Source organism: Motacilla alba, chromosome Z, assembly GCF_015832195.1.
Source record: "Motacilla alba alba isolate MOTALB_02 chromosome Z, Motacilla_alba_V1.0_pri, whole genome shotgun sequence".
NCBI lineage: Eukaryota > Metazoa > Chordata > Aves > Passeriformes > Motacillidae > Motacilla > Motacilla alba.
The window spans coordinates 13,713,070-13,726,529 of NC_052046.1; the positions used below are offsets into that span (position 1 = coordinate 13,713,070).

Genomic DNA, 13,460 nt, shown 5'->3' on the forward strand with positions numbered 1-13,460 from the left:
GTTGGACATAAAACTGTTTCACGAAGTGTTTCACAAAACACATCACAAAACATTGTTTCAAACTGCTGCACGGAAAGAGTGATTAGATCTTGGAATGGGCTGCCCAGGAACCTGCTGGAGTCATTGTCCCTGGAACTGTTTAAGGAAAGACTGGACGTGGCACTCAGTACCATGGTCTGGTCGACATGATGATATTCGGTCATAGGTTGAAACCAGAGGTCTTTTCCGAGTTGTAAACTGATTCCGTATATTCTGTAAACACAGGGTCTCTTCCCCGGGGACGGGCAGGGCACCGCAGACGCCACACCCGTCTGTTATGAAAGAGCTTTCACATCCACACAAGCACAGAACTGCAATCCCAGCCAACAGTGCGCGCAGGACGGGCGGGCTGGCGGTGTCCCGGCGGGATCGGGGACCCGGTGTCCCGGGCCGGGTGTCCCGGCGGGGTCGGGCGGCAGCGGCACGGCCAGGCCCCGCTCCCCGCTCCCCGCTGTCCCGGAGCCGCTCCCGCCCCCGGGCACGCGCTGCTGCGCCTGCGCGGAGGGGCCGCGCGCGGGCCCGCCATGGCGGCGGCGGCGCTGCGGCCGCGGGTGGCGGCGCTGGGCCGGCGGCTCGGGGCGCCCGGGGCCCGCGGTGAGCGGCGGGGACGGGGACGGGGACGGGGACGGGGCGGGTGGCCCCGAGGGTACGGGCGGCCCCGAGGGCATCTTCGCAAACGGCGTGTGCGCTTGGGAGCATCAGAGCCTGGCCGCGGATGGCCTTAATTTAAGAATGAAAGGTGCGGTCTGACGGGATGGCTGGCCTGCTTCGGTGCTGTATTGTTCAGCCGCTCTTGAAGATGCCCCAGGGATGGACGATAAAGCCGTGCGGGAAAGGAGAGTGAGTAAGGCTGTTGCTGAGTGCTCGTCGGCGCTAAGGAAGCATTGTGTTCTTCCCTCAGATACCTTCTTAGCGAAAGGCTCTGCTAATCTGGACAAATTGGAGGAGCTCTGCAAGGAAGGGAAAGAACATCCTTCCACGCTTTTTCAGCTCTATACCCAGGTACTTTGCTATGGACATCAAACTGCCTTTCAAGAACGTGTGTGTAGGGTGTGGGAGACGGTTTGGTGTAAAAAAGGAGGGTGGGGCAAAAAGGCGGCTCCTTGCCTGAGGGTGTGCGGTGACCGTCTGTGAAGCTCAGAACTGCTTTGACTTGGAAAACTTGGAGTCGTTCGTGCTGTTACTTTAGGGACAGAAAGGGATTTGGCTTGACATTCACCATCACCAATCCTTTATTACTTCTAGCTTGCACCTTTTTAAAACTGAATGTTAAAAAATACCTTCGAATTGTAATGTTTTATAAGCTAACGAGCTTTCTGTGTTACAATACACATCCATCTGATTATTTTGACAGTAGCATTTCTGCTTTGTATATGTTCTTGTTTTCATAGGCTGTCCTAGACATTACATATTTTGAGGAAAACCAGCTTGTGGATGAAGATTTTCCTGAAGAATCTGCCTTGCAAAAACTTAAAGAACTTATTTCTGTTCTTTCAGAACCAGAAGACCTAGTGAGGGAGTGGGGCATAAAAGAAGTGAGTAGTCAGAGGGCAAATTATTTCATTCTTTAAAAACAAAAAATCTGAAATGGGACATAGTATTTGTATTTCTGATGGGGAAGAATTTAAAATATTTAGAAACATTTTCAAGTCTTTTTGGTATTTAAATAGGGATTCCTGAAAATATTGTTTCAAATGCCTTGTTGTGTGCTCAGAATTTGTCATGCTAACATTTCATGATTCCACGGGCAGTTAACACTTCTATTTGATGTACAGTGTTAGGTTAGGCTAGCCTTGTCTCTCTGAGTGTTGCTGTCAAGCACAGTCCCTGAAGTAAGAGATTTACACAGTGTTTGCATGTGTGCCAGTGCATATAAGTAGTTCAGGTGGTTTATTTTTGTGTTAGACCAGTTTGTTGGATTTTATTTCAGCCCATCAACATCCTTGGTGCAGAGTTGTTAGAATGTCTTTACTGGAGAAAAGGAGCCCTGCTTTACATGTATTGCCACACAGCAAAAGAAAGGAGTGAATGGCTACAAGAAAACGTTGCCATGTTTAAAAAGGTAAAGGAGATGAAATGTTCTATGAGCTTTAAAGTTTGAGGCTTCACTTTTAAAATATGGCTGGGTTTTTTGTTCTGTTTTTTTTTTTTTTTCTTTAATTAGGATTTTGGGGCTTCATAGGAAGAATTTCTGCATATCATTAATTTAACGAGAACTTATTTTTTCCTCATTTTTAACTATACTCAGTGTCTTAGTGATGGAGTTCAGTACTTGATGAAGATGCTTAGCTTTAGATGCCCTCTTCAGCTAGATGAAGATACCTCACTTCAAGATAAAGACACAGCTAGATTACTCAGTGAAGGTAAAAAAACCCCAAAAAATAACTCCAAAAAACCTTTTAACCCACTCCTTTTATTAACTGCTTCATTTCGTGAAATGCTTTTTTGTGTGCTTTTATTGTTTGGCCTAATTTATGTTCAAGGCTTGACACTTTTTAGAACAAGAAGACAATAAATGAGGCAAATAAGCAGCAAAAGGGCTCCCCTGCCCCCTTTCTTTTTTGACTCGTGAAGTTTAGGAGGTGTCAGCGCTCATTTTCCTGGTGTTTTATGAGTGCACTGGAGGGAGGTGAACTGAGGCAGTGAGGGTTGGGTGCACAGTAGTGCTTTACGCTGCCAGTGTTTATACACAGTATTTTATTGTGAACCATCCAGTTCACAATTGACGGATGTTTAAGGCACAAATACGACTGCAGAGGGTGCCAGAGATTCACACATTGATCTTCCCTTTTAGCTCTAGGACAGCACAGGTACAAACACAATTACAGACTTCATGCAGGTAAAACCTGTATGCAGAATTTGTTAGATTTGGCAAATGTTCTTTGTCACCACTTTATGTAGTTTTGTGTAAGTTTCATTCCTATTTGAGCATTTCTAGGAGGATCTTAGGCTGCATCAGTGTGATGCAAGTAGGGTGATACAGCAGGAGGGGATTTGTAAGGTAAACCAGCTGAGGACATGATGTCCACGTTGAGCACACTCAAAACCAGCTCTACTCTGACTGCAGCAGCATATGCACCTTCTTGTTTAATTTCATCTGAAAGTGGCACTGCTACTATATAGCTCCATAATGTAAAGTCAAGTTGTGGATTTATTTAGCAATTTAGCAGTTTTGTTTTGGTTTTTTTTTTTGTGAAAGACACATGTGTGCCTTTGAATTCAAATACTAGTAAAGCTGCTGCTGGTTAACCTGAGTTAAGATGACCTCAGACAGTATCTTTTGGGCTTAAGCTGTGGGAGGCACAAAAATACTCCAGAGTAAATATGTACAATCATGCCTGTGCTAAAGAGGCTGTAAAGAAATACTGAAATTCTATGAGATAATTAAGCAAAGAAAGTTATAGAAATTATATTTATATGGCAGTCTTAAAATATTTTAACATTATGGAGGGCCAAACTGGACAGAAAAATGAGCATGGTCTTGATCCATGGTTTTCTCCTGGGCATTATATATTTATATAATTATATACTTATACTGTCTTTTTGGAATTTTCTTCCCCATTTTTAATGAAAAAAAATTAACAAGCTGTGTACCTGCCTATAGCAGAACAGTAAAGTACTTGATCTAAATTATTTTTGCAGGTATATTTAGTGACACTCACTTACTGGCAATGATGTACAGTGGAGAAATGTGCTACTGGGGACTGAAACTCTGTGGAGAAGGGAAGCAGGAAAGCTTTGAGTCAATAGATCCTGTGTCTAACAGTGACCCGGGCAGCAGATCACAGAGCATGCCGCTGGATTTCCAAGAGACGGGGAGAAACATGTTAACAAAGTATGTGGCCGTATGCGAGGGACCCTTAAAAGGTCAAGGGTGGAACACAACAACCGCAAAACAAATGCTGCATTACTTTGTGAAATCCCACGACTAAGATCCACTGCACTGTCTGCTAGAAGAAAACTTGAGGCATAAGAGCACACTCTTCGTCACTGGCTTACTTTCTTTTCCGTTTTTCCAACCGAAATGTATACTTCTGTTGCATTAAAAGCGCGCGTTCCAAGGACTCCGGCGGCGGTGCGAAGTGCAGCGCGGTGCCGGGGCGTGGCTGCGGCCCGGGCTGCGGAGCGCGGTGCCGGAGCGGGGCGGCGCCATGGCGGCGGCAGCGGGGCTGGAGGCCGCGGTGCGGGGCGGGCTGCGCGGCCTGCGGGAGCGCTGGCTGCGGGGCCCCCGCGAGCAAGGCGGCACCGCGCCCGCCCCGCTGCCGGCGCCCCCGGACGGCGCGGAGGGAGAGAGCGCCCTGCAGACGCTGCCGGTGAGCGGGGCCCGGCGGCGCGGGGCGGGGCGGGGATGGGGTGGGGGGGAAAGGGGGGCAAAGCGCTGCGTCCCACCCCGTCCTTCTTCGCTGCTGAATTCGGGAGTCGTTAAACCGCTGCTCTCAATGGTTTTCAGATCGACGTGCAGCTGAACATCATGTCCTTCCTCTCGCCCCGAGATCTGTGCCGTTTAGGAAGCACGAGTTGTTACTGGAGGGCAGCTGTGCAAGACCCGTTGTTATGGAGGTATTTTCTCCTGCGGGATCTTCCCTCTTGGACATCTGTTGATTGGAAATCACTTCCAGATGAGGAGATTTTTAATAAAGCCTTTTCAGAGGTCAGCGATAATGCACTGTATGATTACATGGCAGTGTAAGTATCCCCATATTCTCTTACATGACTTCAAGCGTGCCTACGGCAGTAATATTCAGTCTACAGGCGTGTTTCATATTTACAGAAATAAAGCCCTGCTGTAAGCTGCTGTTTAAGTTTTGATGTGTCTCAAGTCCATTGTTTATTTTGGAAATACAATTTCCTGTTGCTCTATGGTCTGGTCAGCTCTTTCTGTTTGGAACTCAAAAAGAATGTAAAACATTGTAAAAAAGGCTTTTTTAAAATTACAGCTTTTTGTAAACTGTCTGTCTACTGTGGCACAGAAATACTGCATACTGTTGATCTTGATTACGAAATGTTTTTTGCTCTCAGTGCCACGGCAGTTATTTTCATAAAAGTACCAAGAAGTCTTCAAACTACAGCAAGTGAAACGAATCTTCATTGTTTTTCATCTTATTTGGAAGACCTAATAATAAAAAAGTGCACAGAATGTGCACAGAATAACAAGTTGTATTGTTGGAGGTCTGACTGTCAAAGGCTGTAAGACAAAGACTGGTTTCAGCTAGTATAGTTGAAAAGCATAGCAACACAATAAATATGTTTGGATGCCTGAGAAGAACTCTTAAAACAAGTTAGTTTGTGGTGATTTCTTTTCTATACTTCCTTCAGTTCCCTTGATTTACAATGTAGAGTTGTTTGGCATTTTTGATTTATTTGCAGTTACATTTTCCAAAGGTGGTCCTAAACACTTTGCTTTGTGGTAAGTGCACTACCTTCTGCAATCTCCGTGCCCTTCATCCTCTATTAACAGGTGGGAACATTACACCCAGAATTTGATGTGCAAAATATGAACTGATTTGGAAATTGGATTTAAATCTGTTTAGGTCTGAATCACTAATTTGAAACCATCTGTCACTGATTTCCATTGTGTCTGCATGCACTCACCTGTTTTGCTGATCTCAACTGAAACATTTCAGTGTGGGTGTAAAGGAGCCCACATGTGATGCTTCCTTGAAGAGGTTTGTTCAGTAGCAGCCTACCATGACTCCAGAAGCAAACTGAAGCTGCTGCTCTGGGATGTCTGACGGTTTTTCTTCATCTCAATTACCAGTCTTTCCATGCCTTCTAGCATCCACACCAAACGAGCATATGAGTTTGCAGACACTTGTCTCCCTCCACAGCTTGCAGGCTCTCTAACTACAGGGAAAATGTTTCTTTTCAGGTGATTACTTGTTATAAACACAGAAGAGTTTAATTAAGGTTTAAAAGGCACTCACAAGGCTCATTTTTTAAATTATATTTTTAATGTGATTCTTCTGCTTTGATGTTATTTTACCTATATTGTGCATTCAGTGAGGATGGGGAAGGTGTGATTTTTATTTTTTAAATAAACGGAAAGATCTTTAGATGGAAGTGTACTCGGGTCCAAAAAGTCAGTATTTGGACTTTAAAAGAACTGATGCTTTTGCCTGCTTTGTACTGGCACTTGAAACCATTTTGGAACTTAATAGTTTTTGACCTATGCTTTGAGTTGTACCAGTAGCAAAGCATAAGAAGTGTGGGACCTAAATAATTTGTTTGATTAATACCTCTCCTGTATTTTGTGTTTAATTTCTAGTTGCATCTATTTTAAACAGATATAAAAGGAGCTGTCCTCAGGGTAGAAGAAGTTTGAAATCGAGCCGTCCCCGGTATGGGACTGTGACTTCCTTTTTGCAATCACTGGTCACTCAGGCAGAACCTCGCTTTGCTATGTTCGGGCCAGGTTTGGAAGAGCTGGACAACTCTTTAGTACAAAAGATGATGACATGCCCAGAAATTCTGCTGGTAGCTGGCCTACCTCACAGACAAATTCATGGTAATGATGGTTTTGGCTTTTGGCCTTCTTTTTTTTGTAAAAAGGTATAACACAAAAAACTTTGAGGAAGAAATGAAGAAAATGAATGATTTTTTTGTATCCTTAAAATTCAGTAGAATCATGGTAAAAACAAACTGATTTCTGATGTGTTGAGAAGGATAAACACAGCAAACATTTGCGACAAACTAATAGCTTCAGTGAATTTATGATTGAATTTGGACATTGTCAGAAGAATAGTTTTGCTCCTTGTACTTCTATTTTCATCCAAAATTCCATGTTACTGCTGCTGTTGTGATCAGTAAATGTAGACAGGCCTTTCTTTCTGTACTGCTTGCAGTAAGTGACTAAAAAACACATTTGTGATTTTACACAGGATCTCAGGGCTGATCCTTATATGATTCAGTATTCTGGTATCAAATTATGTAAATTTTACTTAGAAGAGTTACAGGAGCAGGTGAGGGATTTTTTGATGTTTTAAACAGTAGCTTTGAAAGTCTAATTTGACTTCAGTCCAAGCCAGAGACAAAAATGTGTTATTTTTTATCTAATGGTTATTTCATCACAGCAGAACTCAAATAAATAAATTGTATTTATAGGAAGCATGACAATTATTTTTAGTGGGTTTTTATTTCTTTCGTATGTCCTTTTCAATGCAGCTTGTCATAAACAGACTGGAGCCTTTTCTATGCCAGTTTCAGCTAATAAATACAAGCATGGCTTCTTTCTAATTTAGATTTCTAGGTCCAAATCTAATAATCAGAAATATGGAAATGGTTTTAATACCATTGACTAAATTTTCATGAAATTAAAAGTCTGATCAATTGGAGCATGTATAAAGTTTAATTGTAAAATAGTAAATCTTTTACCCCTAAGAGGAATACCTAGGTTTGAATAGATTCATTTTGTAGCACCACTGGAATTTTTGAACTGCCTCCTAATTGTATTCAGTAGCCAAATAGCTGTAATCTCATAGATTCATTTTTTCCCTGTAGGAATTGGATCAGGAGTCAGTTTTCAGTTTAACAACAATCAAAAATTCAATATTGTGACACTGTATTCCACCACAAGGTAAGATAAGATCTGTTCTCCACCAAATGAAAAGTACAGTTTCTAATTTATTTCAGACTTTTCATATTCTTGTCATGTGACTTTCATGTGCACTTTCTCATGCATGGCTATCCCTTATAAATTGAAGTTTCCATGCATGCCTTTGCTTTTTCTTTCTTTTTTCAACCACTAAGTTTTCACATGGAAGTAATAAAGCTTTTCCAAACAGTCTATATACCAAAGGTGTACAGCAGGTACATTACAGGTGCGTCTATCCCTCTTAATAGCTTGGTTGAGTCTCTTTTGAAACACTCTGTGAACTCATCCTGGAGTGTATTTTCATAAGCATCTTGCAGTTTGCCAGCCATCTCTGTGCACTCAGAAAGAAAGGAAAGCAGGAGGGGGCAGGGAGAAATGAAACTATTTTTCTGGTTCAGCCCATTTTCCTCTTTCCTGCGCTGCCTAGACTTTCAAGATTCTCTTTTGGCATTCTCAGTTAACCTGACTACTGAAATATCTTTCAGTGTGGAAAGGAGGAGAGCAAGGGAAGAGCAAGCTGTTGCTGTGAATAAGATGTTTTACCAAGAGAACAGCACAGTAGGGAACCAGCAAGCCGTGCACTACGGTGTAATTGCTCAAGTGAGGAAGGTGTGCGAAGTAGTCGATGGATTCATTTATGTTGCTAATGCAGAAGCTCATAGAGGTAAGGGGTTTCTCTTTATTTATATTTTGTGAATGACTGGTGTGTTAGATTACAAAGAATATGCAAAATTACAAAGAATCCTTTCAAAATCTGCTGTTTCTTCACGTCTTACCCTGTTGAAGAGGTCTCCTATTCTAAATACTCTCATCAACATGTTAGGGATTGTGGCCCCTTGTTTTGTTTATGGCACATACTGATATGGTTGCTATCTAAATTACATGTGGGAAATTACATGGATTAAAAACAAAACAAAAAAAAAAGCCCAAGGGTGTGTATAGGAGAAACTTGAAAATAAATTGTTTGTGCTGTGGAAACAGCCTTCACCAGGAAAACAGTAAAAAAATGCAATTAATCTAAATCAGTTTAGTCCTGTGAGATGATAATCCAAACAACAATTACAGTAATTTTCTTTACATTCATCAGCTTTGAATGGAGGAAAAGGGCTATCTCAGAAAAGAGACAGGCAAAAAGCTTTGAAGGGATACACTAAGAGAAAAGTGCATTCAGTAGGGAAAGGTTGCTGACTGTGCAGTGTATGAGTATTTCTGAACGGCTTGTTGTAATTTTGGCCTCTGTGAGGTACACAGAAAACACTCTGATGTAAGAATTGAAATAGGCTGCCTGTAGAATCTATGGAAATCTTTAACATCTAAGTGTCATCAATATCTGTGTAACATAAGGGCAGAGGAGTGAATCTTGTGATAAGCAGAACAAGATCATTTGGCCTTTCCAGCCCTCTGTCTAATCGCCTCTGAAATAAAAAAAAAAACCAAAAACAAAAACACCTTGTTTTTGCATCTACTTAAGACTCATATAATAAAAATTGTTTCTTAGAACACGATCGTCAGGAGGAGCTGGCTCGTATTATGGCAATGATTGATCCAGCCCTCGGGCCTCCGAACAGACCTCTGCTGGTTTTGTCCTGTGTGTCTCATGGTGGTGTGAAAAGAATTCCATGTGTTTACGTGGCACATCAGTTGCAACTAAATCTGCTGCAGCAGCCCTGGATGGTACTTGCTCTCAAACCTTTATTTTCTGTTTCTCTGTGGTTTAAATTTAATTTAGGTTCTCAGGTTCCTTAACTATACCTACCTAAGCAAATGTGCAATTTTCAACACTAGTACACGAGTTTTCCAGTTAAATGAAAGATTTTGTTTCTCTAGTGTTCCAAGATGAATTATTAGCCTGTGTGAAAACAAGGAGCTCAAGTGACTTGCCCAAAAGCACACAAGAGATTTAAGATGGAGCTAGAATGTAAGGAAGGACAAATGATGGTCTTGAAGGGAGTAGGGAAGCTTCAGTTCATTTAAATCTAAATTTCCTTGGAGTCCCAGCCTTGGAGGCAAGATAGATTTTTGGCACATTTTTTAAAGACTGTTTACTGTCATTTAGTTCATGTGATGTCTTCAGTTTTTGACAGATCGGCTTTCTACCTAGGATGTGAGGTCTTGAGCCTGTTTTTTTATGTTTGTCGAGCACAGTATCTATGAGCATGGCTCAGCCACACAGAATGAATTTTTATGGATGTTGTGTAACTGAGGGATAATTTAATTAGAAAAAAAATCCTGATTGGAGGTAATTCCTTTATTTTCATAAGGAAAATGTTTATAGGCTTTTTACAAAACATACCATTTATAATAGCCACTGGATGGGATATTACAAAATCTGAGTGTTGATGATATGCATAGAAGGCTAAAGCTCGAGGCATTTTTGCTTTAAGAGTAACAAGAAGATTTTTCAAGTGGATTGTCATCTGGAATGTAAAGGTAATCTTCCAGAACAGCTGATGAAACAATTGAAAAAAAATTGACTCTGATACCAAGAGTGAAAGCTTTCTTAACATGTGGAGGGGTTTTTGTTTTCTTACTTTTATAAAACGTTTTTTGTCTAAGGGAACTTTACACTAGTGATAAAAATTTAGGTTCGATATGAGTGTTTCTGACTTTACAGATAAACACAAAGTGATATTAAAATACTCTTAGGTCCTCTTTGCTGTTTCCTCTAATACAATAAATTTTAATTTTTTCCACAGATGCAGGACACTGTAGCTGCAACTTTAGATGGATTGCTAAATGGAATTGAGTGGCTCTTGGAAGAAGCAAATTGTAAAAGTGCTCAGCAGTAGGATTAAGCATTGTTGCACTGTATAAACCTTTTGGTGTTTTCCATTTCATTTGAAGTAAGAATCTTGTCCTTCCTGCCAGAGTACTGTCAGAAGGGAAAACTAATAAGGCAAACCTGTATATATTTCACTGCACGTACTCAAATCCTTAACATTTTTCCAACTATAGTCCAGAATTAGAACTACAAGTAGGATTGCCTTGATTCTAGGTGTGATAAAGAAGTGATTTGAAGGGACAGTCTGAGTGTTTGTTGTGTTGTTTTTCTCTCCTTTCAACCAGAGGCCTTTAGAGTACAATCTTTTCCAATATATCTGATGGTCTAATACTTTCTCTAAATAAATATGTAACACTACATTAGTTTATCAGCACAGCCCTGTCACACATTTAGTAAATATATTCAATGGAGATCTTTACAGTGGCACTTCCTGACCAAAGAAAACATTGTAGGTTGTACAGCAGGAGGCTGACAGAAAGACATTAACTCTTGATTTCAGAAAAGTGAGTTCCCCTGAATTTTTCTAGAAAAAAACCAGCGGGGGCAATTTTCAACCCAGACCAAATTCCTTAGAAGTAAACAAACATTCCTGCATATGCATTGATGTTTCTTGTTGTGATCTTACTTACTAACCAACCACAACAGACTTCAGCATCTTTTTCTTTCTGTTGCACTGAAATCATTAGCTTGAACTGGATATTCCTCTGATTCCATGAACACATGTTAAATAGGATCATTCAGGACTTTATTGCATACACAGACTATCAGGTTTCCCAAATAGTTGTGGCCATTTGCAGATGTGAACTGTACCTGCCTTGAAATTTTCTACGCAGTTGCAAATAGTTTTACGAAAAGTAAAGCTGGAATTGTGTTTTCCATATAGATGTCTTTTGGGATAGTCGTCATCTTCCACCTTTTCGTGTTTTTACTATCGGGTGAATATTCAGAAACTTCACTTAGATTTCTTGCCGTGGCATTTATTTGCTTTATTCTGGGCTTTTTTTTTTTTCCTTTTCTCTTATCATCATGGAAATTCAAGTGTCTCATAACTTTTTCTTGGAACCCTAGATAAATGATTGCATAGCACACATGCAGCTGTAATTGCCTTCAGTCTGGGATACTTGAGTAATGATCAACACAGCCATGTCAGAAACATTCCATTTGAGAAGATGTTGGAGATTTTTAATGAAATAGAAAATATGTCCTTTTTTTTTATCTTTATGCACAATTAATCCATTTTCCCAGATTTTTTTTTGGTGTGTCCTAATCAGGGACACATGGGAGTTTCAAGGAAAAATCCAGAGGAATACTACAATGAAAATTCTGTTTGGTTTTTTTTTTAATAGCGTATGTGTGTTTTGCCCTTTAAAATAGAGCAGACCCAATGGATTTGAGTGTTTGGGGTAAAATTCCATGCTTTGTGACTGGGTGTATGTGATTTTCCTCCTAATCACATTAATTTTGTAGTTGTCTATATGTAGGGGATTGAATGCAGCAACCTGATTCTGTGTTAGCTACTATGAATATGGAGGGGTTATGGATGATCCTCTTTGTACTTTCTTCATAAGGAATAAATACATTTTTAAAGAATGCTGTTTAGAGTCTTCATTTGTGTGTTAAGGCCCTTAATGTGTGCACATGTGCTCACACACTGCAATCACACTGTCATAACAAATTACCATTGTTGTCTATAGTCATTAATGAACAAGGTTATTGTATGTTACCAGTTTAATTAAGATAACTCACTGTCATTTCAAAGGGTTAGGATAATGTAGAGTATGTAGTTTTTCTGAAAGAACATCTGTTAGATTAACTTAAAGCTAGAATACCTATCAGAATTACAGGTGTTAAGGTGCAGTCTAGAAAACAAACAGTGGGCATGAGAAGTCCGTGATCACAGAGCTCCATGATTAAATGCTGTGGTGTATCAGCACAGGCGAGGAAGATGAGTATGTACACTGTCCAAAGGAGCAGCTGAGGTGCAGAGAGATATGCTGTGGAAGAGGTAACCAGCTTTGCTGAGCATACATACAGCAAATAGTTGCAGAGAAGCACTACCTTTTACATTTGACAATTCCTTACTATTTCAGTTCCTGAGTCTGCTGAATTTAGAAGCATAGAAATCATTTAAGCTTGGGACTGTCATTGTTAGAAATTAAAAAACAGTTTGGTATGGAATATTAGAACATGGCTTAAGTGTATCTTAAAACTTTGTAACGTAAAAAGAAAACTACTTTAAAAAAATCTAATTGGTTTTTTATTTATCAGAGTAGATGCAACTGTGGTGGGTTTGTGAAAAATCAAACCAGGATCTGGATCCCAGGAATCTTGCTTTCCTAGGGATGAAGGATTCTAAAAGCATTAGACAAAAATGGCTTTTGTACCCACTGAGGCAGGATGTTTATCTAAACAATGGTCACAAAATAAGATACTAAAATGACAACATGTGTGATTTATAAAAAAACTCAGTTACTGAGACTTCACCTGAGCAGATTTTGAAAAAAGAAAGTGGCCATGGGGATGTTAATTTTCAAATCTTTGAAACTTTGAATAACAAAAATGCCTGCTGCCAGCTCCAGAGTGCCTGGGGCACTTGTCAGGCTCTCAGGACAGAGGGAGCACACTGTCACTGGTTAGATGTCTTGCAGGTTATGATGATAATGGAGCAGCTCTGGATCTAAGCAGGAGTGTCAGGACTCTTCCAGCTGCAGCTTCAGAAGGAAGCTGTGGCTCTCTGTGTGCCCTGCAGGACGGCATGGCTGATCTGCATCAGCACTGGTGCTGTCCAGGCAGCATCCCTACACCCTTTGCCAAAATTGCTCCAAGTAATCAATTGCACACCCTGCTCAGAGATGCAGGAAGCAGGTGCAGTTATAGAAAGACCTATGGGAAAATCGAAATGTGTTTCAAAGGGTCATAGACAGGGAATATACTGCCTCTTAATCTGGTGGGTATTTATTGTCAATATCACTTTGTATGGTAGCATGAATATTGCAGCTAAAAAGAATAGATGGAGTTGCTGTCAGAAGATGTATGGAAATAATTGTT

General features: G+C 40.7%; 2 protein-coding genes across 4 annotated transcripts; both read left to right on the top strand.

Moving 5' to 3' along the window:
* The first annotated feature begins 112 nt into the window (after positions 1 to 112).
* Positions 113 to 4,029, top strand: CZH5orf51 (chromosome Z C5orf51 homolog). Of its 2 annotated transcripts, XM_038125170.1 has the most exons (6): positions 113 to 633; positions 941 to 1,041; positions 1,431 to 1,574; positions 1,970 to 2,101; positions 2,288 to 2,402; positions 3,682 to 4,029. In XM_038125170.1, exons 1-6 carry the CDS (start codon positions 564 to 566, stop codon positions 3,969 to 3,971), a joined length of 852 nt encoding a protein of 283 aa, XP_037981098.1. In that variant the 5' UTR covers positions 113 to 563; the 3' UTR covers positions 3,972 to 4,029. The 2 variants fall into 2 exon arrangements, with proteins under 2 accessions (XP_037981098.1, XP_037981097.1); XM_038125169.1 differs by lacking the exon at positions 113 to 633 and having other exon boundaries at positions 659 to 1,041.
* FBXO4 (F-box protein 4) lies at positions 3,738 to 11,545 on the top strand. Of its 2 annotated transcripts, none has more exons than XM_038125168.1 (7): positions 3,738 to 3,874; positions 4,490 to 4,725; positions 6,324 to 6,544; positions 7,537 to 7,612; positions 8,116 to 8,294; positions 9,129 to 9,304; positions 10,327 to 11,545. In XM_038125168.1, the coding sequence occupies exons 2-7, from the start codon at positions 4,511 to 4,513 to the stop codon at positions 10,417 to 10,419; spliced, it is 960 nt and encodes a 319-aa protein (XP_037981096.1). In that variant the 5' UTR covers positions 3,738 to 3,874; positions 4,490 to 4,510; the 3' UTR covers positions 10,420 to 11,545. The 2 variants fall into 2 exon arrangements, with proteins under 2 accessions (XP_037981096.1, XP_037981095.1); XM_038125167.1 differs by lacking the exon at positions 3,738 to 3,874 and adding an exon at positions 4,165 to 4,352.
* The last annotated feature ends 1,915 nt before the right edge of the window (positions 11,546 to 13,460 follow it).

Coding starts and splice junctions, on each gene's coding strand:
- CZH5orf51 (XM_038125169.1), top strand. CDS start 850: ATGGACGATAAAGCCGTGCGGGAAAGGAGAGTGAGTAAGGCTGTTGCT. Junction 1,042..1,430: donor TTTTTCAGCTCTATACCCAG/GTACTTTGCTAT, acceptor TTGTTTTCATAG/GCTGTCCTAGACATTACATA. Junction 2,403..3,681: donor AGCTAGATTACTCAGTGAAG/GTAAAAAAACCC, acceptor TTATTTTTGCAG/GTATATTTAGTGACACTCAC.
- FBXO4 (XM_038125167.1), top strand. CDS start 4,191: ATGGCGGCGGCAGCGGGGCTGGAGGCCGCGGTGCGGGGCGGGCTGCGC. Junction 8,295..9,128: donor TAATGCAGAAGCTCATAGAG/GTAAGGGGTTTC, acceptor ATTGTTTCTTAG/AACACGATCGTCAGGAGGAG. Junction 9,305..10,326: donor TGCTGCAGCAGCCCTGGATG/GTACTTGCTCTC, acceptor TTTTTTCCACAG/ATGCAGGACACTGTAGCTGC.